Source organism: Paroedura picta, chromosome 6 (assembly GCF_049243985.1).
Source record: "Paroedura picta isolate Pp20150507F chromosome 6, Ppicta_v3.0, whole genome shotgun sequence".
NCBI lineage: Eukaryota > Metazoa > Chordata > Lepidosauria > Squamata > Gekkonidae > Paroedura > Paroedura picta.
The window spans coordinates 85,839,594-85,863,509 of record NC_135374.1 but is presented as its reverse complement, the minus strand read 5'-3'; the positions used below and the strand labels follow the sequence as shown (position 1 = coordinate 85,863,509).

Sequence of the window (23,916 nt, the reverse complement as noted above, 5' to 3'; positions counted from 1 at the left end):
ACTTTCAGGCTCTTTACAGAATCTACCAGCTTCCATGGAACCCTCTCTAGGACAGGGCACTAGCAGTTCTGACATTTCTTTCATCTGTCTTATCTCGATTTAGCTTCAGTTTGCTTTTCCTTAGATATTTGACCATGGTCTTACAACAGCATCCAAAAACCAAAATAGCATAGACAAAAGTATATATATTTCTATATCTATCCTGATGATACCAGACCGCAAAGGTAAAGATGATCTCTCCCAAAGTATATTAAACAATACAGAGGAAAGTACTGATCCCTCCACGTGTTAAGTTCTCAGAGCTCTATACTTCCTCTTTCTGTTCTTTGTCCATGCCACACAAAAAGGGTATACGTAACATATTGCCATTCCCCCTCTGCCCTACATTCAAGATTATAGAGCAGAATGGCATCATGTCTTGTATCCAACATAGGCAATAAATCAAGTGGGACCAACGGGCCAGCATCTTCCATCCTCTACTAGCCATAGACCAGCCTGATTGAAAAGGGTACATAGACTTTTAAAAATATTTTTATGAAGTCCTTCACCACACTATTCTTGAGGAGATTTAGCATTCATGAGATAAGAGATCAGAAGCTGGTTAAACAACAGGAAGCAAACAGATGTGAACAAACAGCTTGTACGATGGAAGGATATGAGCAGATCAGTTTCCAAAAAATTGCTCTTGGGCTTGCCTATTTAATTTCTTCATAAGTTTTCCGGAAACTGGAGTGAGCTATGTGGGTGTCAAAGTGTGCAGACAGCACCCAGTTATTGTCAATGAGAGAACAAAAGCAAATGGTAAAGAACTCCAAAAACCTCTCCAGATTGAGTGAGTTGGTGGCAGCAGGACAAATAAGATTCAGCATATTAAATTATACACATTGAGGAAAACCAAGGGAATTTCCGCATGTGCAGAATGTAGCTGGACAGCCTCCAGATGTTGCCGACATATTCAGGCCCCTCCACATGATGTCGCCTATACCAGATGCTGCCCAGCAGCTGGCTCGCCATTTCATCATTTTAAATTTGTGATGTGGTAAATCCAGAAAAGTGGATTTACCACCATAAAATGTGCAGGCCACCAGTGAGCAACCAAAGAGCAACCAGGGCAAAGAACATATGGGGGGGAAAGGTGTGATAGACTCAGCAGTTTTATCCCATCCTTGCTCCCACCCTCCCCCCTTCATTTCCTGTCCAGCGAGAGAGGCAGATTCCTACCCCCATGCCGGTTCAACATCCATTAATGTAGTGGGTTTTTTTTTACTAAGTACCTCCTTCCTTTCCTCCTCTCAGTTGTCAGACCCCTGTCCCTTCTCCTCTCTTTCCCCACCCCATTGGTCCACCTGCCTGCCGCTCAGCCATTCCCTTCCACAACCACCAAGGACTCCTGGCCTCCCTCTCCCTCCCCCGAGCACTTCTTAAGCGGGGCGCCCACTGCCCGTGCCACCTCCACACTGCCCTTGTCGTCAGCCTTGGGCAGTGGCAGCAGTGCACTCTGGCACTCACTTCTATGTTACGTGATAATGGCCAATAGTTTTATTTGGCTTTTTATAAAAGGGATTAAACATTCATGGAGGGTAAATTCATCAGTAGCTATTATTCATAATTGAATACGTTGTACAGAGGCAATGCTGGTACTGATAGCCCTCTTAATACTAATGTGTTTTTTTGTGGTGGTGGTGGGGGGTAGGGAATGAATACATCAGACTAAAAAAAGTTACGCCTTTAATTTCCTATCACTGAAAAGAATAATGGAACCATCTTGCTGATTCCACTGTTCATCATGACATATACTTTCCCATTCAGCATCACCATTGAGAGTTATCTGTAGTTAGAATCTATACTATTTGTTTAACATTCATGCTTGGGAATATCCCCTGCATCCAAAGGGATACATCTGTGCCATTGCTGTAGCACAACAAGGCCACAGAAGACAATATAAATAAGAGATTTAAAAGCTTGAAATTGAACTTGTTGACGCAAGGCAACAATATGGGACATGATAAGCTCTAGCTAATGCCTCACCCAGTTCTAAAACTTCAGTGTGAAAGGGTTGTTGAAAGACAGGCCTATACCACTTCACAGTGGCCCGCCACAAAATAATGAAGCCCAATAAAGTGGAGGTGTCAAACTCATTTGTAAAGAGGACTGGATCTGACATAAATGTCACGTCAGGCTGAGCCACTGTGCCATGAAATGTAATGCCAGGTTACTGGAGATAAAAAAAAAATTCATAAAGGACAGATGGCCCAGGCCATCCAGTGACTAGTATAGCTGGAGATTGCCAGCACTGCCCTTGAGGTGGTGACCATGTATGGCAGAAGGCCTCCCTCCTTCCATGGGGAGGGAGGCCAGCCACTAAGTTGCATGCTTGGTGTCTGGACTAGGCCCCCAAAGTGTGGAAGAAACTGCCAAAGAGCGCTCCCCAGGGGCCAAAGTACAACTGTCACATGTGGTATATGTATATGTAATGACCATGCTAACTGCTGGCAGAGGACCCCCTGCACCCTCAGTATGCAGATGCTGATCCACAGAACTGCAGGCTGAGCAGAGAGGGGTGCAACCTCACCTTGGAACCTTCAGCCAGCATGGATGTAGCTGTGGCAGCTCCCAATTGACCAGTGAGGCAAAGGGAATCTGCTTGACTTCTGCAGATGAGGTGGTTCCACAGTGCTGAAGCCACAATTGGAATGGTTCCACTCTCCCCTCCCCCAGTCAGCCTCCAGTTCCTTCCATTGCACCAGTTGCTCACAGGCCGGGTAAGAGACCTGGACAGGCTGGTTCAGAACCTCTGTGTTCAGGTCTCCTCCAGGGAGCACCCAGTTACATTAGCTTCCTTCTGGTGTCTCTTGAAAATCCCTGGTAGATTTTGAAGGAGAAATCATTAACTGAACAGTCTGGCCTCCTGCATAGAAAATTTCCTTGCAAAATCCAGATGTGTGTTTCATAACAATGCAGTAATTTTCTAACTTGAATTTCATCGAAGATAGGGAAAAGATTGCCTATTAACCACAGTAAAAAGACGATCCCTCCCCCAGTAATGTTTCCCAGAATAAAGTAGTTTATCCCTAAGTTGTTGCATCTCAATTCTGTAACTCCAAGGGATTTACCATCCTCCTATTTATCTAATTTCCTCCACTATAATGTAATTTTTGATGCTTTTAGCCTATCTGTTATGTATTGCATTGAGCCTCCAGGGGACAAGAGAGAGATAAATATTCTTAATAAAAAATAAACGACATTCATGGACAACTCAAAAAGAAAGGGAGAAATCCCCCCCCCCACCAGCAAAATGCATGGGAGGCAGTGCAGTATTACATTCCAAGAGTGGTCCTTGTACTTAACAATTTTCCCCCAACCTTTGAGGCTTGGAAGGGAAAATCCTTGTCAACAAACAGAACAACACCTGTGTTGTTTCAAATTCCACTTTCATCTGTCCACAAACTCACTCCTTATACATTAATCACATCAAAAGTTACCAAATCAAAGTTTAGATGCAGAGAGCAGGAAATTAGTTTCTGTATGGGCATTGTTTTCAGCTTAAAGGGTATCATATTGCTTGATGCCACGCCACTCTTTTCAAAAGTAATAGTTTTGTTCCTTGAAAAAGATGTAACTACCCAACATTGAAATATGTGTATATTGCATTGTTAAGAGATGTGAAACAAAAATCTAGGGCACTCTGAGTCAGAGGAACAATTGTAATGTATAAGAAATTCTGTGTAGTGCCTACTGAGATCAAAAGAATCACTTTTTGTTACATTTAGAACTCAAGCCATTCTTTTCGTAGGATATTTAGTCCCTTGAAATAATTTCTTTCCCCTACTGCAGTAAATGGAGAAAAACTTACGCATTCTTTCAAGTGGATAGCTGTCTTGATCTGAAGTAGCACAACAAAATTTGAATCCAATAGCACCTTTAAGAGTGCCAAGGGACTAAAATTTTGTTGTTCTGCATTTTTTTTTGAACAGGGACCTATCCTTTACTATGTAGCTTCCACTTTCATTCAGCTCATTATCAGTTCCTCTGTTATTATTCAAAACAATAGTCCTAAAGTTACTGACCTTCAGCTTCAGGTCAAAGATAAAGCTTTTAAATCAAATTAAGTAGGTTCCCAAGAAGAGTTAGCATGACTTGGCACAGCTTCAGCTGCTTTCCATCGTCCACACTTTTGGACTTCCTGTTGAGGTAAAAGGCATTTTGGAAGAGTGGGAGCAGAAGTCAAACACCATTACAAGATTAATTTTGCCTGGAGAAGGACAACTCATTCTCAGGTTCAAAGGCATGGGCTGATTGTTTTATTTGCTAACACTGTCAGAGTGAAGGGAGGCTTTGTTTTGTTTGTTTGTTTGGGGGGGGGACTCTAAATGTTTCCTAAAATATCCTTAACAGTACTTCTATTGACTGAGGTTTGCCGGGATTTACCACTATTGTTTTCTTCTGCTCTGGCAGAATTTATTTTCCCCTCCCAAGGTTTCGTAATCTCTGCATGTTTCAAGTCAAATCAGATTAAATTGGGGACATCTCAAATAAAGCCAGTAGAAGTTCGAAGGAAACAATCCTGGCAGACGTGATACATTCATAAGGCACAGAGCATGTCCCCAGTGGTCTCAACAACAAAGGTGCCCCTGGTGGACACCTTCACTCATGTTTAATGCTTAAAGAGAGTGGCAGTTTTCATAGTGAATGAGAATGTTCACGAAAAGTCGTGCTGTGTTTCAGCTAATCCACAGAAACCATTGCTGTGGTTCACCAGTGCCCTTCTTGTATTTCCCACAGTTATTCTTAATGTTATCATTTGTATCTGGCAACAGACAGTAAATGCATAATTTATATAATGGCAACACCTGATTTTTTTTACTTCAACCTTTCCTTATTTAGTTTACTTTAAAGTGACATTTACTTATTTAGAGAACGGAAACCATCTGTTCTTGCTAATAGGCAGGGAGTAATGGATTTATATTCTCTCCAGGGCCAGCATGGGTTAGTGATTAAGAGCTGCAGCTTCTAATCTGGAGAGCCAGGTTTGATTCCCTGCTCTTAGACATGGAGCCAGGTAGGTGACTTTGCTGTTCTGATTAAACAATCTTCTTGCATCCTCACCTCCCTCATGGGTGTCTGTTGTGGGGAGAGGAAGGAAAGGTGATTGTAAACTGTTTTGAGACTCCTTTGGGCTGTGAAAAGCAGGTTATAAAAACCTACTCTTCTTCGATGAGAGGCGATAACTGAATATATTTTCCTTAGAAGAAAAAAAAAAGGTTGGATTTTTATGCCTCACTTTTATCTGCCTTGAGGAATATCAAAGCGGCTTATGATTACCTTCCCTTTCTCTCCCCACAACAAACACCCTGAGAGGTTCAAGGGGTGGCAGGTTACAGTGGATGAGTGATAGGGTTGTGAGTGTCCTGCATAGTGCAAGGAGTTGGATAAACCAGGAGGTCCCTTCCAAATCTATGATTCTACGTAGGTGGCTCAGCAACAGTTCTGAGAGAACTACAGCTGGCCCAAAGTTACCCAGCTGGTTTTATGTGGGAGAGAAGGGAATCATGCCTGGTTCTCCAGATTAGAGTTTGCTGCTCTTAACCACTATACCACACTGACTTTCCTTAATCCTTAATGGCCAATTTATTTACAGAATGGAACCCATGATCATTGCTATACCCATGAATGTGAGAGTAAGATTGCCAGCTCTGGACTGGGGAGTATCCGGAGACTTTGGAGGTGGGGCTGGGAGTGGGTGAGGGCCATTCCGCACCGGGATCCATGTTGCAAATTGTTAGCGGAACGAAAAATCGCCATTTTAAATAGTGGAATTCGTCGTTATGCATACCTGCCTTTGTAGTGGAATCCAGTTGCGTTTCTATCGTTTCCCACAGGGTTCCGGTCTCGGCAAAAATTGCTAGAAAGGAAGCGCTATTGCTGAGCTGTGTCCTGCCCCTGGCCGTCAAGCAGCCAATGGGCGGCCGTTAGCATGCTCCCAAACAGCCCCTTTCCCTTTAAGGAAGGTTTAAAAAACAAACAAACACACCCGTTGCAACGAATATGCATTGATTCGTTGCAACGGAGAGACCCATCCAGCTGGCAGGTGATGTTTGAGCTGCCATTTCATCGTTGCCATGCTCCCCCCCCCCCCGAGTGAAAAAAAAATCCCCCCCCCCTCATGGGCGCGATTTTCGGCCGAAAACAGTGTGAAAAATAAAGTTAAAATAAACCAGAAAACGGGCCTCTGCGATGCTTATGCTTGGTGACTTTAAACAGAGGGGCTGCAGCCGGGGAAGCCTCACTGGGTAAACGAAGGCTTGCCGGTGCGTTGATCTCCGCTCGCTCGGAGAAAAAAAATGGCGATCGCTTCACCGGAAGATCAGAGGAGAGAGCCAGGGGGAGGGACTTTGCAGAAACCGCAACAATGGTAACGCACAGAACTTTCCTGCTAGTGTTGCAGATTGGTTGCAGGAGTGTAGCGCTTTCCGGAGGGTGAATCCACTTTTTGGGATTTCCCTGAAAGCGCTACAACGAAGCGCTTTTTGCGAATTGGTTTCAGGAGTGTTGCAGATTGTCAACGACGTTGTGCATAACGGCAAAACTGTAGCGATTTCAATTAGTAACCATTGTGCTATTTTGGACGAATGTGGAATGGCCCTAAGATTTGGGGTGGGGGTGACCTCAGTGGAGTCTAATGCTATGGAGTCCACCCTCCAGAGTAGCCACCCACTATGTTGCTGTCCATAGATAATTATACCCTGTAGCATCCTCCATGGACTTGCCACCATTTGTGAAAAATGGGAAGTATTTAGAGAGGCAAACTGGTATAGTCTTAAAAAGCGAGATTACTTTTTTGAGATGAAGTCGTGATGCCTGTGGGAACAGGTGGAGGGGAAAATTTGATGACTGCCCTAGGTATAATAGTTAGTTTGAACTCTGAAGAAGAATTGTATAGGAATACACTGGAATAATGGAACACTAGTTCCAAACAGTAGTTTCTGCCAAGTACCTTTCAGTTTATATCTTACACACCACATCAGGATCAGAATGCATTTCAGCATTGACGTTATTAGGCTCTGAGAACATGTCATCCTTGGATGGACCCAGAGTATTTCACCATTGAAAAATTTTGTAAATTTGCTGCACTGAAAACACATTCAAGGGAAGTTCTCATTTCATGCACTAAAAACACATTCAAGAAAAGTTCTCATTTCATCAATCACTCTGTTGTTTTTCATTTTAAATAATAGGAACCCCCTTAATTTTAGACCAGCTCAAGACAGCTTTACTAGTTCTCTAGAAACCTGATAGAGTGGCACAACTGGCAGCACTTATAGCACTGAAGACATTGAGAGGGAGCTTCCATTTCTTTTCCCCACCTCCTCTGGTAAAGCTTATCTGTCCAAGTGGCCTTAACAACTCCTTTTGAAGGTGAGGAAGAGCAATTAACTCTACACCTTCTTCCTGAATAGACTTTTCTCATCTCCTGCACACTTAATGGGATCTTCTCTAAATTTGAAGATGTTGTAGAGAAACTCCCCTATTAAGCTGTCCTCCCCATCATTTAACCTCAAGCCTTCTAAAGTTTTAAGGAATCTGTCTACTCAAATTATATTGAAAATTTGCCTTGTTTGGTAGGGTAACAGTAGCACCCAGCTCCACTAGTAGCGTATTGTAGATCAGTGGTCCCCAACCTTTTTATCACCAGGGACCGGACAATGCTTGACAATTTTACTGATGCCGGGGGGGGGGTAGTCTTTTGCCGAGAGACATCGCTGCTGCCGCCTGAGCCCCTGCTCCACTTGCTTTCCCGCTGACACCCCTAATTTCCCGCTGCCACCTGGGGGGCGCTGCCAGCAGCAGAGTGGCAGGGCAGCCCCCGAGGTAGCAGCCGGGGAGGAGGACAAGGAGGGGCCGCGGCCCGATACCGACTGATCCACGGACTGGTACCGGTCTCTGGACTGGGGTTGGGGACCACTGTAGGGCATTAGTGCATCCACCAAAATAGCCCCGTATGTCAAGCAGAGCCTGGATAAATAGCCTATCTTAGCATATATCTTCAAGGGTGAAAAACTTCAAATATATTAATCATCATTTTTGGTATGTATAACTGTAATTGTAACTCACCATAACAACTTTTTTCCCTTGAAAGTTACCTACACACACACACACATACACACATGCACACATGCAAAATAAATGTCTTGTTTATAAACATGTGTGATACTGTAGATAACCTAAAAGAAAAAATGCCTCTGTGTTTGATAGTCACCTTTTAAAGCAGTGCTTAAATTTATATCCTTTCAAAAAAATTACTTGCAGCCTCCTCCGGCTTTTCTGCTCCCGTTACGTGACTAACATCTGCAGCTAATACTGCTACCAAGTTAAAGGATTTTGGATTCTTGGCTCCATCCATTCGGCCTGCCCTCTTTTGTTTTGCTTTTCAAGTCACCATTCTTGTTGTCTCACCTACGAGGGCTCCAGTCTATCCAGAACCTCCCTAGACATTTTCTGTTTCCAAAGATGTTGCCTCAAAATAGCCCTGTTACAATGCTCAGCCACTGTGGTCCCTTTCAAAGCAAGATTTATAGTGACAATAAGTCGACAGGCATAGCGGGAGAGCACATGAAAGAAAAACAATAGCAGCTGAAATAACTGGTTCTGGCTGCTTCCCTTTGAGAGATAATTACACCACCACCATTGAAGCACAGTGCAAAATCAATTTTCAGATTCATTCTCGATCGAATGTCGCATCCCAAAATAAATATTCTGCCATAAATATTACCATCAGTGAGCACTAAGCAAAGAGGGAGGGGCACAGGGTCTGAGCTCTTTATTGAGCTCCAATAAAACCAGGACAGTAACGTTTTTGGCAAGCCAGTCCTGGGCCATAACAGATAAAGCAAAGAAACTGAAATTGTGAGCGGTGTTTTCCCAAACTGTAGGAAAGCTTTTGCCTAGCCAGCTTCACATTCATCCAGTTAAGTGTGTAATGAGTTCAGTGAAAGAGAATTTTGCGTTCTTGAAATGCCTACATGAACATGAATGGTACTGTAAAATGGTTCATTCCGAGCCTTTTACTACTTGCCAGGTAAAGACTGGGACAGAAAGCAAGGAAGAAATGATTGCTTATCTTTATCCATTGTTGTTCCTCTATATATTTATGAAACATCCGAGGGGGTGGGATGTGTCCGGATGTCCAAGTTGGAATAGGGCCAATGAGGGTGCAGCCAGCTTTGTCCTGATTGGCCCTGCCCCTGCAGCTCCCGCCCTCCGTTCGTGGACTCTAGCCTCTTTGCTCTCAGATGCCTCAGTGCCTGGAACCAGCAGCAGGTAAGGGGAGAGGCCCTGGGCAAAGAGTTGTGGTGGAGGGCCTCCTAACGAGGGCCTCTTGGCCTGCTAGGCTAGGCCTGCTGACAAGGGCCTCCTGGTCTGCTGACTGCCTGCTAAGGAGCTCTTTCCCATCCCTGCTAACGAGCTGCCCAGCCCCCGCCAGCCCCACTTGATTTAGCTGCAAGCTGCAGCCCAAGGCCACCTTAAGCTGCCAGGCCAGGGGCCAGGGGAAGGGACCCTTTCAAGTAGTTTAGATATAAAACCACAAATTGCCATTGTTTGTTGAATATGAAACTAGAAGCTTGTCTGTAATGCAGTGCAACTCAGAGCAAAATGTGCATGTGTAAGTATGACATAAGTATTTCTACTGCTTTATAGCTGTAAGTCTAAGGGTTGATAGTTCTACTTCTATGTGAGCTTAGTGTAAGTGGAAATGTTATTTTTTTCTTTTTGCAGTGAAGCCTAGTTTAAATTGACCACTGCAAAAGCAGTGACAAAAGCAGAAGGCATATGGTGAACTATGAATAGTTTTGGCAGCTCCAGGTTAGGAAATACTTGGAGATTTGGGGAGTAGAGATTGAGTAGAGAGGGAGTTTGGTGGGCGAAGGACGTAAATTGGGCATAATGCCATATAATCCACTTTGTCCACCTAAACAGATCTCTGTTGACTGGAGATCAGTTGTAATCCTGTGCGATTTCCAGACTCCACCTGGAGGTTGGCAACCCCTAAGTCTGAATAAGGCTATCTTTGAACATGAAAGCAGTCTTTGTGATACAAACTGCATGTTTAAACTTCCTATCTCTTCCAAGCAATGTTTCTAAGTGGTTCTGTAATGCTCACTACCTCTTAATCAGTGACATTGAATAAATGTCTTATTGGATGGTTTTCTAATCAGTTAAACTTTATAAATATTTAGGTATTTATTTATTTAAGTTATTTATACCCCACCTTTCCTGCCAGGGGGAACCCAAAGTGGCAGACATTGTCTGTCTCTCCTCCGTTTTATCTTTACAACATCCCTGTTAGACTAAGAGTGTATGACTAGCCCAATGTCACCCAGCGAGCTTCCCGCAGCAGAGGGGGGTTTGAATCTAGGTCTCCCAGGAACTAGGCTGCCAGTCTTAACTATTACACCATACTGGCTCATTTTCATGTTACCGTAATGTTAATCTACGAATCTTTCTGCAGATATTGAAACATGTATGACATAGCATTTAATAAGCAGAAGCAATCACTCATGGCGATATCTAATCCTTTCCTGTTCTTCCTGTTTTTAGTCTTAGCTGCGCATTTTAAAATTGGCACTAAACAATTTATCTTTGCCTATGATCAGTTGGACTCAGTTTTGCCTTAATTTTTACAGTAAGGAATTCGTTCTAGAGAAAGTCCTGTGTCATGCAAGTATCTGATGTGAAACAGGAGTAATATGGAAAATGAGCATGCTGCAATCCCCCATGGAAGCACGAAATAGTTTACAAAATCTAGTGGGAAAATACTTTTTTAAGGTTTATATGAAATTATCTGTTCCACATAATATATTTCTGGTAAGGCCTTGGAGATGGAGCGTGTCACATGGCTTAAGTGCCACTCAGTGCTTAACATGCACTCAGGGCAGCTGTCTCACCCCTGAGTGCCTTCTCCTCCAACCGGCTTGCCTGTCTGTCCAGCGGCCAGCCAATCGCTTTCAGTCCCTCACTCCTGACCACCCCTCCTCCTTCCACTTTCCTCTGAAGCTCGGAGGCTGCATATCCCTGCCGTGTGAGAGCTGCCCCTGCTGGTGAGTTCCATAACAGCTGCCTGCAGCCTTTGGGGGGAGGGAGAAGCCATCCACAGTGTTCTTCCACCACCACCACCTAATCTAGCACCCGTTGTATTCCTGAATGCAATAGTACACCTATAATGTGAAATGTGAAGGTTTCCAGTTTCACACTTACTGAGAAAGCAGAATGCAGCACCCTTGCTTGAGTAGTAAGAGATTATGATAAAAACTAGGGGGCAGAATTCTCAGTAGAAACCATCTCTGTATTAGAAGAATGCGGAAATATATCATACCAATTGACAAAGGGGTAAGAATAATGACCACAACTTCTAAGGGAGGTGGATGGGGAGCAATTGTTCAGTAGTGGAGTGAGTAAAGGCTTGCTAGGTAGGGCCAGTTGTGATGGAAAAATGGATAAAAGACATTAGATTTCATTGTAAAAAATCATTAAGTGTAACAGGGAGTGGATTCATTTCAGAACAGTGGTGACTCTCCATCAGATTATAAAACTCACCATGATGCTGCAAAAGGATTCAGCTTTCATGGTGACAAGTGAGAAGGGTTTTATTTGACTTCGCAATGCCTGAAAAATTGAGTTATTCACTCACTGAGAGCAGCCACTGAGACGTACAGAGGGGATGTGATGTGTGAAGCGGCAGTTGATTTTGTTCTTTAAGTACTTTTTACAGTTTTTGAACCTTGCTTGGACCAAAAATGTAATTATTCAGATTATTAACCAAAGGCATGCCCATAATTAAAGGCAAGAGGCATCATTATATATGATATAAATAAATGCGTAGCTAAGTCAGAAAGGGTACATACCAAACCAACTTTTCATTCATGAGTCCATAAGATCCTTTTAATTACCAGCCAATAGGCGAAACACAGAACAGGTGAAGAAATAATGGACACAGACAGAACACTGAACCTTGGTTTAGACACAATTCCTGTGGTCATGCTTCTCTTCTCACCTTCCTGAATGATAAGTTAGTGATCCAGCTAGGAAACTATGGTTCCCCATCAGCTAACAAAAAACAACAACACTGCAAACCATTAACTGTAGACTGTTTTGTTATCCTTATTTGCAATCTTTTCCACATAATAATTTCTGGTAATGCCTTGGAGGAGGAGCATGTCTCATGACTTAAGTGCCACTCAGCGCTTAACACACACTCAGGGCAGCTGTCCCACCCCTGAGTGCCACCTCCTCCAACCGGCTTGCCTGTCTGTCCAGTGGCAGCCAATCACATTCCACCCCCTCTTCCTTCCACTTCCCTCCGAGACTCAGAAGCTGCAGATCCCTGCTGCATGAGAGCTGCCCCTTCCAGTGAGTTCCCTGCCCAGAGGCCTCCAGCCTGCAGCCTTTCCAGGTCCTGGGGGGAGCGAGAGGCCATCTGCAGAGTCCTTTCACCCCCCCCCCCCCAATCTAGCGCCCGTTGTATTCCTGAATGCAATGGGTCTGGCCCCTAGTGTAAGTATAAGCCACATTCTGCTACCAAAACAGAAATCATTAAGACGATGGAGAACCCTGACCTGGATAGCCAGGCTAGCCTGATCTTGTCAGGTCTTGGAAGCTTAGCAGGGTTGTCCCTGGTTAGTATTTGGATGGGAGACTACCAAGGAATAACAGGGCCTGTAGGCAGAGGCAGGCAATGGTAAACTACCTGTCAAGGTCATAGAATCATAGAAGAATAGAGTTGGAAGGGACCTCATGGGTCATCTAGTGCAACCCCCTGTACTATGCAGGACACTCACAACCCTATCGCTCATAGGTCTCTTGCGTTGAAAGGTCTCTTGGCTTGAAAACCCCCTGAGGCCACCATGAGTCTGCTCTAACTTGATGAGAGGGGAAACATGATGGAGAATGGAAGAGGGTTTGGTGAATGAGGAAAGGGCCCGGTTACATAGCACCATGTCATGGTTTGGGGCTATATCAGAGCCATATCGATGTGTTTAATGATACTACTAAACTGATGGCTTATAAATGGAAAAGAACAAAATACATTAATGGAAGATCAACATATACAGATGAAGAATATTCTTTCTTGTTGTTTACCTGTTTCTATATTTTCTCACAATGTGTTTAATGTCTTGCTTTAATTTCAATTTAAGTGGACAATAAAAATGCCAGGATTCAGTGAAGAGCAATTGCTCAGACATTAAGATTTCAGTAATTATATATTGTGAACTTACCAAATCCATACATAACCTCTATATTCACTATTAGTTCAGCTGAAAATAATTTAATTCTGTGTTAACTGGCAGACTTTGGACACCTATGCCTGCCAATTATACTGATTTTCATGCTAAATTATTTTTCATAATGAATGATTAAGATATTAAGCAGGGCATGCCAAAAAACCTGTGCTTCCATACCACTGGGAAAGAGTTTATTATAGAAGTGCAATTAAATTCTAAAATCCTACTGAATTGAAAGGTCACTGAGCTTGGCATTTGTCTGTCTTTATATGTATTGAACCAGTTTTTAAGAGAGTTTATTTTTTAAATTAACTAATGATTTATCCGTTATATTGATGTATTTTTTATGCTCGAGAACTTGCAGTTGCTGTACAATCTACATATTGACAAGATCTGAGGTCTGTCTTTTCTAATCTAAGCTAACTTTTCAATTTATTCAAATGAATGGTAGATTGCACACTGTGTTCAGAGTTATGAGGGGAAATAGTAGGCTAAGTTTTGCCACTTTGGTGGTAGAAAATGCTGTCAAGTCGCATCAGAAATATGGTGACCCTGTAGGGTTTTCAAGGCAAGAGATGAACAGAGGTGGTTTGTTATTGCTTTCCTTTGCGTAGCAGCCCTGGATTTTTCCCTGATAGTCTATCAGTCCAAATACTAACCAGTCCAAATACTAACCAAATACTAACTAAATACTAAACAAATAATAACTGCTTAGCTATCAAGATCTGATCAGACTTGGGCTTGCCTGGACCATCCAGGCATGACATTTCTCTTACTATGCCCTAATACGTGTTAGTCTTCCTTTTTACCCCACTTTGACCTGTGGGGCAAGCAAGGGGAGTCAGAGAACTAGGACCATCACATCAAAGAGCAATCCTGTTCATGTACCTTTGTAGAGCAATCCTTAACAGAGCTATGTCCTCCAAAGCCTACTCTTCTGCCTCTAATGGACTTAGAAGAGCATAACTCTGCTTAGTACTTGGACAGAAAGATCAGTAATCATTGCAAATGCACTAGAGCAAGTTAGGGTGTTGCTTTCAGAATTCTGGAAGTGAACAAGATCTGTTTTTTAAAATCTGAACGTACAGAATTGGTAATATAGTACTGTGGTGAAATGTATATGGAAGAAAGGGAAAAAATGGTGTTAACCTCAGTGCAGAAAGGCTGCAGCCACTGTATGAGAATCTCCACTGTGTGGTTAGATCCCCTTGTGGGTTAATGATGTGTCTGGGTGATTCAGACAAGTACATAGGGCGGACAGGCATGCAATGTGGTTAGTCCGACTCCCGTGGTTGAATTATTCTACAGCTCCCAGCCACCTGAGACTGCATTCCGGATAAGTGGTTTTCACAGAGTTACTGGGAGGGGGGCTGGTAGGACCATGTAGATTCTGGTTCAAATCTCACCTAAGCCCTAAGCTTACTTGGTGGTCATAGGCAAGCCTCCGTCTCTCATTCTAAGTACCCCATCTCCATAATAATGCTGCCCTGCTTTTGAGGTTTACTGTAAGGATTATTGCGATAATGTATGTGAAGTGCTTTTGAACACTTGAAATGTGGTGGATAAATGCTGAGCATTAATCTTATTATTTGAATGTGAGGGATTTAATACTCTTTGGGAACTCATTGAAAAAATGTAAAATTAATGGTTTGTAGGGTTGTTTTCTGGTTAAATGGAAATCGACTATACTTGGAGACATTGGTTATTATGTGCTGGTGACAATGTCCATAGGGGACAGCATTGTAGAGCCTCTTCTGTAGCCATGTTCACATGGGACAGTGAACTCATGTGCAAACTAAAGATATTTGCAAGAAAAAGTCAGTGTATGTTCACTTTACAACTGAAACTATGGACCAGGGTGCATGTGAGGTTGTATGCAATAACATAACACGAGCATGACACATATAAAGAAAAATATATTCAATACATATATAAAGAAAAAAATATTAAGGGTAAACTACAGACATTGTATATGCATTCACTGAAGCACAAACAGGTATAGGCAGGATGTATGTGCATTCCCTGTACTGTGCAAACAGGGCTTTTGTGTATATTGAAGTTGGAATGAAATAGGATGAAATTTACCCTGACTGCAAATATCAACAAGCTGTTGGAGTTGTTTTATGGGCCAAGTATTTTTCTATTTACAGTACGGTAAGATAACTGTAAAGGCGTCATAGGGGGTTATCTTCACTTTTGGGGTTATTTACTAATATATAGAGGTAGCAAAGTCCTTGATGGAAAGAGTGCCAGAGCTGTGCATCCTCCCCCTTAAAAATAAAAACAAAACCCAGTATAGCTGGGGTGTCTCCCCCAGACCCATCGTCATGACCCTGCAATAGGCTTATTCGCCCCTTCGTCACGTCAAGGAATGCTGGGGTGTCTCTAAGTCTTTAATGGTGAAATCACTGGCACAAATACTGAAGTACAGAATGTTAACAAAGTGTACTCTTTAATCAAGCTTACTTTGGTCAGGGCATGATTCAAAGAGCTGTAGCTGCATGAAATTTATGCACGAAGCCTTTCTGTGGGAAACACTTTCTGTGTTGTTAAGGCATAATTCCAGAGGAAGTTTGTGTAGGTGGATTGCAGTGAGGTATGTTTCCAAATTTTCCCCTCATCTAGATCACATAGTTTTGGTTCCCAAGTGAAAATGGTGCATTAACAACCTTGTATTGTTCTGTTTTATATTTATGAACTGGAATGTGTGGTTTGCTACGGCTCACGCATCATTCATCGCTTTCCCTAAATTCTGCATTAGTGATTCTCATGTTCCCATTGACACAACACTGTAAAAAGCAGCCTTGATGTAATTATATGTACAATTATGTATGAGGTCTGATTGCTTGATGTTTCAATTAGGTGGCAGCCTGAATAGCCCTGACCAGCTCAATATCCTTAGAGCTGGGAAGCTCAGTAGGTTGGCTACAGTTAACACTTAGGTGGGAGACTACCAAGGATGTCCAGGGTTACTATACAGAAGGAAGCCATGGCAAACCATCTCTGCTCGTCCTTTGCCATGAAAATCTCTTGGGTCGCCATGAGTAGTTGCAACTTGAGGACATGCAATTCATATTATTGTAATGCTGCTTGAGACACCTGCATGCATCAGTAAGATTCAACATGGACTCTTGATGTGATTGTACATAATACTTTTTGTAGTGTTTTGCCAATGTATATCTGCACAGCAGCAATATAGAGGGGGAATTAAAGCCCCTCAAAGCTGTGGTAAACTGTGGACTCTCCAGTTCCAGAATTAAGTTTAGAGATTATCCTAATTAAACCAGAATGAAGAAGCAATGGAATTTGCAGGTCAAATTATTGGAACAATAAAGGAACAGAACCAAGGACATGTGATCATCCTTAACTGTAGGCTAGAGAAATACTTAAGATAAGCACTAAAGATGTGCATCCTGATAACACTTCCTTTTAATCATGAATAGCATTGGCTTTGACTTCCATCATGGAGTGCTTATTTCTGAGGAAGATGTGCACTTTCAAGGGCTGTCTAACCATAGATTGAGATTTCCAGATTAGCATAGTATAGCTTGAGCTCCATGGTCTGAAGCAAAACAGACCCCTTTTGAATCAAGGGGTATTTCCTACTGTGGGTATTGCAGCCATTTACAAACTGCCACATGCATCTGGAGTGGGGACCCAGGCTATCTAATACGGTGACTAAGACAAACAAGGACATTGTCATTATATCTTTGTTTTGCTTCATCGTAAGGATGGGTCATGGTAGGGAGTGGGGCTACAGTGTATGTTTGATCTCAGTATTCATCTTTCTGTACAGCACTCATGTCTAAGAATCAGCATTCAGCCCACAGAACATTAGACTAAACTGAATTAGGCTAACTAAACTGGAAGAGAAAGATTGATTGGGAGAGAACGATCGGTCCTGTGCAAAACCAGGAAATTTGCTTGTACTTTGACTGGTAACACACTGTCACTTCTTTATGTCTTTTGTATCCATTTAAAAATAAAAGATAGCAGGAAGTTGGAAATGACTCCTTTAGAAAATGCTAAGTTAGTATAGAGAGTATGGATTATAACCTCACTTATTTGGAGCATTTCAGTAAAATGTTGTGACAATGAAGAAGGTTTTGAGAGATTCTGTTGAATTTTTCCCTGATTAGCCTTTTTCTACAGGTCTAAAGATAGTGAAGTTTCTATTATTACGTGGTCTCTTAAATAAGCCACATAATGAAAGAACTCTTATAATAATAGCAGCACACGTGTGATCTTACAGGTTATTCTGTACTCTCCTTTACAAGTGGATATAATTGCTTTTCCTAGTGCTTGATGTTATGTGCAATTCTTTGGTTAATATCTCTCTTCTTGATACTTTTATATTCTTCCAGTATTTAATTTAGGCCTATTACGATGTCTATCAGGGCCTCTGAATGATTTTTTTAAAGAGTAGGTCTACCTTTTTTACTGTTGAGATATAAAGGCTGTTTATAGCTGTATTTTTTTTCAGAGAGGCTAAATAATTTTAAAAACTGAAACCTGGGAATTCAAGGGAGATAATAGATCATAGGACGAGCCTCTTGTGGCGCAGAGTGGTAAGGCAGCAGAAATGTTGTCTAAAAGCTCTGCCCATGAGGCTGGGAGTTCAATCCGGCTCAAGGTTGACTCAGCCTTCCATCCTTCCGAGGTCGGTAAAATGAGTACCCAGCTTGCTGGGGGGTAAACGGTCATGACTGGGGAAGGCACTGGCAAACCACCCCGTATTGAGTCTGCCATGAAAACGCTAGAGGGCGTCACCCCAAGGGTCAGACATGACTCGGTGCTTGCACAGGGGATACCTTTACTTTTAATAGATCCAACAACTGCTGATTCTTTTTTGTTTAAAGCAACAAGGGGAGTGGTTGCGGAGGGAGATACACTATAGCAGTGGTCCCCAACCTTTATTAGGCTGGGGACCGGCAGGGCATCGGGCCGCGTCCGCAGGGCCCGCGGCCACGCCCACGCTTTGGGCCGCGCCCGGCCGCGCCCGTGGGCCGCGCCCGCGGATCGGGCCGCGCCCGCGAGCCGCGCCCACGGATCGGGCCGCGCCCGCGAGCCGCGCCCGGCCGCGCCCGTAGGCCGCACCCGCGGGTCGGGCCGCGCCCGGCCGCGCCCGCGAGCCGCGCCCGTGGATCGGGCCGCACCCGCGGATCGCGCGGGCGCGGCCTGCACGGGCGCAGCCGGCCCTGATTCCCTCTCCCCGCCCTCCCGCAGTAAGTAGCTTCCCGGGTTTTTTACTGCGGGGGTTTTTTACTGCGGGGGGGGGGCGGGGAGAGGGAGCCGCGGCCCGGCGCCTTGGCCTTTGCGGCCCGGCGCCGGGCCGCGGCCCGCAGGTTGGGGACCACTGCACTATAGTCATCTGCCTCCTAGGGCCAAAGGAAAAATGAAATATGAGCCTATTATTAGGAATCCCAAAACCTAGAAATCACAAGGAAATCACATATTTATATTAGGGGCTATAAATGGATGTTTATTGCCTGCTGCTTCAAAGATTTTCCAAAACGGGTGGTGCTGAGGGCCAAGCACTCTCCCCTTCTGCCCCTTATTGCTCTTTATTTCCTAATCTGTGAGAGCTGCTTTTGCTCACCTGCTACTAAAGGGGACTCATTTTCCTTCATTGGTATTGCTTCTCTCAAATGGAGGCTAAAACTCCAAGCACAGTTTGTGACATTGATAGTGCAGTACTATGCCAAGTGGCTTCAGTGGAAACCCACTGACAACAGTGTAAAACACAGACAAAAAGTCCTGGAATTGATTGGTGCGGCAGAGTAAGCCCTGCTGAAAATATCGAATGAAAAACTGGACTTCAGCCTTAACGATTCATATTCTCTCTTTTTACCAGATGCTTATCCCAATTCTGAGGTGATCTACGTATGGACTAACAGCTCGGATACATCTGTGGTGGTTGCAGAAGATGGTTCAAGGCTTAACCAGTATCACTTGATAGGACACATCGCAGGAACTGAAAACATCAGTACCAGTACCGGTGAGAAGCGTAGTCCCCTCCCCTCTTTATAGTAGCCAACGAGAAAAAAAACTTGGGGGTCATTTCTGAGAAACTAAGGGGTCTTAAATATTTTGGATCAGCTCCAGAGATTTGCTCATGAAAGGATCGTAAACTTCCCCGTCCTCCCATCTTCCTTACACTGGGAGAAATGATTCCCGAGGTTGCAAGACCCACATGGAGATTACTCCAAGGGTTGGTGGGCTGCAGTGAGGAAGGGAATAAAATCATTTCATCCTGCCTCTTCAGACAGTAAAGTTCTGCTGGGGGAAGATACAGAGAGGGCAGTTTTGTCCCCTTCCTCCCTCTCCTCTGCAGCATAGTTATTAGATCCATACAGATCCTGCAAGTCCCAGAGTGTCATTTCTGGGAGTCAGAAGTGATTGCTGGCGAGAGGGAAAAGTGGAGAACCAGAACTGAGTCACAAGGTCCAAACCATTGTCCAGTTCATTGCTCTTTTCAGATCCCTCTTTTTTTTTTTTTTGTATTTCTAGTAAGGGGTGGCTTTCAAAACCTGTTAGATCAGGCCCAAAGGAGGAATCCCTTCCAGCATCCTGTTTCTCACAGTGGTTTATCAGAATGCTTGCAGGAAGCTCAGAAGCCCGGCAAGAAGGCAAGGAGCCCCCTCCAGCCTCAGCAATTCACTTGCAGCTGAACAAATTCCTCTGAAAATCATGCACTGTAAAAAGGTTGCTTGGAAGTCTTGCTCAGTGATGGTGTCTGACCTGTGGTGGCTCATGGTTGCATGTGCAAGACAATGCTTGATGCTCTATCACCCAAGCAAATGAGTTCTGCAAATGAGCCCCAGCTGATTGTGAGCTCACATACCGTTTGGCCCAGTACATTCGCTGACTGGGCTAGCCCCGTAACAGAGGCACGATCTTCTGCCAGGCACCCAAAGGACTGTGGACCCCAGCAGCAGTGACAGGGGTCCAGTGGTTTGATTTAAGCAATGGTTTACCCCTGAAATCGAAGGTGACAATCAAAGGCATCAACCCCTTCTCAGGGGGCCTTTAAGGTTCATGAGAAAGAGGCTTACTCAGAAGAGCAGGAAAGTTGCTGGATTTCAGCCTGTTGTAGAGGTGTTCCAGGACCTGGAGTCCTGTCTGGGTGGCAGGGGTGGGAAATAACAATCCTACTCCCAGTGCTGGAGACGGGTCCTGGGGAAAGAACTGCTCCTTTCCCTGGTCCTTAAGATGAATTGGGAACAAGTCAGGCCAGCTCTCACATATGTAGAATCTGCTTTCTCTAGCAGAGCAACACATTTGATGAGAGCTTTCAAATGATTTGTTTGATGAAAGCATTTGGGACCGTAGAGGGGACAGGAGGAGGAGGAGGAGGAGGAGGAGGAGGAAAGGTGGCAGCTGTTGCTCAGCTTTGCAGTGTGTGTGTGACGGGGGTGGGAATGATGAACCACGTCGCTGGAAAGGAGGTGCTAACTCTAAGGATTCCCCTTTCCTCCGGAACTGGCAGTGGAGGTGCCAGATGTGGCAGCATTAGGGGACCAAAGAAGCTTTAATCCCAGCCCAGCCACCCACGCGAACCCCCTCCTGGTGAAGGCTTCGATGTCAGGTCAACTTTGTGCTGTGATTGGCGGGGGTGTGCAGGGGAGAAGCTGGGGCGGACGGAGGAAACAGGACTGGCTCAGGCTGAAGAGTCACGTGATGCTGCAGAGCGATGCTTCAACAGGTTACATAATACACTTTCCTTGATTCTGCAAAGACGCCGAATCAGAGGTCTGCAGTAATTAGAAACTGAGCATCTCGCTTGGGGGAAAAAGGTAGCATCACACTGAGCCTTTCTCTGTGGACGGCATGGGAATGCTGATATGGAGACAGCCGCCGGAGGAAAGCCTGTGCTTATTTTTGGTTTGTGGCAGATGCTCTCGACTAAAAACAGCAGGCTCCCAGACTCATTTGTGACCATAGGGAGAAAGGGTGTAAATTGCCTCTTATTATATCAATAGATGGGATATTTAAATGATTTTAATAGACACAGGTGCGCGCTCACACAAACACACACACACACACATGCACACACTGCCCAGGAACTGAAAGGATTAAAGAAAATGAGCGCTTAAAGTGTTCTCTGCTGCATCGGTACAGGAACAAACAGTTCTTCTAAAGCAACAACCCCACTGAGAGCTCAGCTGATTCCTTTTTAAGTTTGGACCATCGTTAAAATGCCCTCAAATCGGGGTGGGGGCAGTCTTACAGCACACAGTACAAATCCTAAAAGTGTCTTGCCTCAAAACAATCAGAGCAAAGATTACACCGAGATTTCTTTTCTCTGTCACTCTGTTTCCCCAGCAAACTCAAGAAGTCAAAAACGGCCATTGATCAGTGGGGGTTGGAGGTGGGATGGGGGTCTGAGAATCCCCAAAGCCAATTACACCAGCAGCAAAGACCCCTGCCCAGGTAAAGAAAAAGCCCATAGGGTTCCTTACCAGTTTACCATCATGGCGGCATTGTTTTCGGCAATGAACGGCAGCTCTCCCCTTGCTTGCAATACTGTCAAGAGAAAGATCCAGACAGGGTGCTGCGGCATCGCCCAGAATCGTGTCTAGGTGACAACCATCCAAAGCCAGCAGTGGGTGCTCCAGTGTGTCAGCCTCAGGCTCTTGTCCGGGGCTCAGTAGTTGACTACGAAGGCTGCTGGTTCGCCTGGTTGCAAAGAAGCGCCAGACATTCAGGAGGAGTCCCCAAGTTTGGGTCCAGGAAATGCCTCTTCTGACGTTGCCTAAGATTTAAGCTAATAAAAGGCTGAATTTACAACGTCAAGATCCCCCCCCTTCTTTTTCCCTTGCTAATATCCCAGGTTACATCTGGGCAGGCTGGATTCTGATTGCAGGGTGGATCACAAAGAGCAGGACACAGATTGTAACCAGGGATTAGCAAAATGCAAAAATCCGATTTTGCACAGGGAAAGCATCAGTCAGCTATGGATTTTCTGGACTTCATCACGCTTGCAAGAGGCCTGTAATCAGGGTTCCTCGTGAATGGATTTTGAAGGCATCCTTTCCTTTTACAGTTGTGGAATATTAAAATAACAAGCGTAGACCCTGGACGGTTTTCATATCATGGTTTTGCTCACGCTGTAGTTTTGTGGTTGTTTAACCCTATCAAAGGGGATTAGATGGATTCGGAGAGGATACGTCTGCCCGTCACTACTAGCCATGGTGACTGAGGGGAAACCTCCACATTCAGAGGCCCTAAGCCTCTGAATCAGGAAACCACATCAGGGGAAGGCCTCAGCCTTGATGCCCTGTTGTTATTGGCCATCCAGGCTGGCCACTATGTGAAACAGGATGCTGGGCTAGATGGACTAGTGGTCTGAGCCAGCATGGTCTAGTAGTTGAAGAGCAGCAGATCTAATCTGGAGAACTAGATTTTTTCAATTCTTTTAATGTTAAGAAACCCCTGAAACATTCTCCAGGGTTCAAGAAACCCCAGAAGTGACGTGGTTGTACAGAATATGGTTGGGAAGCATAGCTGTGTACATGCCCACCTGGGGCTCCTGCCCTTTCCTCCCCCTCCAGACACATCATTGGCCGTTTTGGGAGGGGGGCAGGTTGACTTGACCATATATGGTCCTATCTCTTAATAAATGTTCAACACTTTTTAAAAAATATTAAAAATTAACCCCCACCCATTTCAGAAACCCTTCCAGGGCTGTCAAGAAACCCCAGGGTTTCATTAAAACCTGGTTGAGAAAGCCTAAACTAGAACTTGGGAAACCTAGGTTTAAATCCCCACTCTGCAATGGAAGCTCACTGGGCCAGCCATTCATGCTTAGCCTAACCTACCTCACAAGGCTGTTGTTGCAAAGATAAAATGGAGCAAGGAAAAATGTAGTATTTTGGATCCCTGCTGTGGAGGTGTATCTATAAACGTAATGCTTTCCTGTGGGGCTTCATATTTGAGGGCAACCTGCTGCAGCCTTCCTGATTGAATGAGGAAACGGCCTGCACAAGCAAGAGGCTGCAGCCTGGAATCTGGACTCCCTATCTGTTTGTTTGTTTTTAGCTCGCCACTCTCCAGGAACTCATGGTGGGGTACAGTATAATCCCCCCTCTCATAAAACATGATAAAACCCCCATCCTATAACAGAACAACAGAACATAAGCTAAAAAGATCAAATAAGTGGTGGTATAGTCCCTCCCCGCAGCCATCCACCCCCCAGGGTGGGGTATGCTAGATGCCACCATTGATGCTGGCTCTGACCTCAACCAAAGACCTGGTGGAAATGCTTTGTTTTGTAGGCCTTGTAGAACTCTGATAGCTCCATCAGGGCCCTCAGATCTCCCAGGAGCTACTCTTGTGGCCTGGGCCTTCATAGAAAGGGAGGCATTCAGGATCACAGCCAAATTTCTGATGAGATGTTAAATTCCACCCTGGCCATGGTGGACAGGCATGCCTCCTGGTCTGTCCCCTTTCTTCCAGCCACAGGACCTCCATCTTGGAGGAGTTGAGTTTCAGGCGATTCTGCTCGAACCATCCAGCAATGGCTTCCAAACACCTGGCAAATGTATCCAGGGGGGAGTCCAGGTGGTCATCCATGAGGAGAAAGAGCTGGGTGTCATCTGCATATTGATGACACTTCAGCCCATAACTTCGGACCAGC

The 23,916-nt window shown here is 44.5% G+C and overlaps 1 protein-coding gene across 2 annotated transcripts in view; it reads left to right on the top strand.

Moving 5' to 3' along the window:
• GABRA5 (gamma-aminobutyric acid type A receptor subunit alpha5) overlaps window positions 1-23,916 on the top strand; it is an 82,093-nt gene that overhangs the window by 48,864 nt on the left and 9,313 nt on the right. For both annotated transcript variants that reach the window (XM_077343435.1, XM_077343433.1), the window contains exon 7: window positions 19,132-19,275. In XM_077343435.1, coding sequence (XP_077199550.1) covers window positions 19,132-19,275 — 144 coding nt within the window. The remainder of the gene's footprint in view (window positions 1-19,131; window positions 19,276-23,916) is intronic.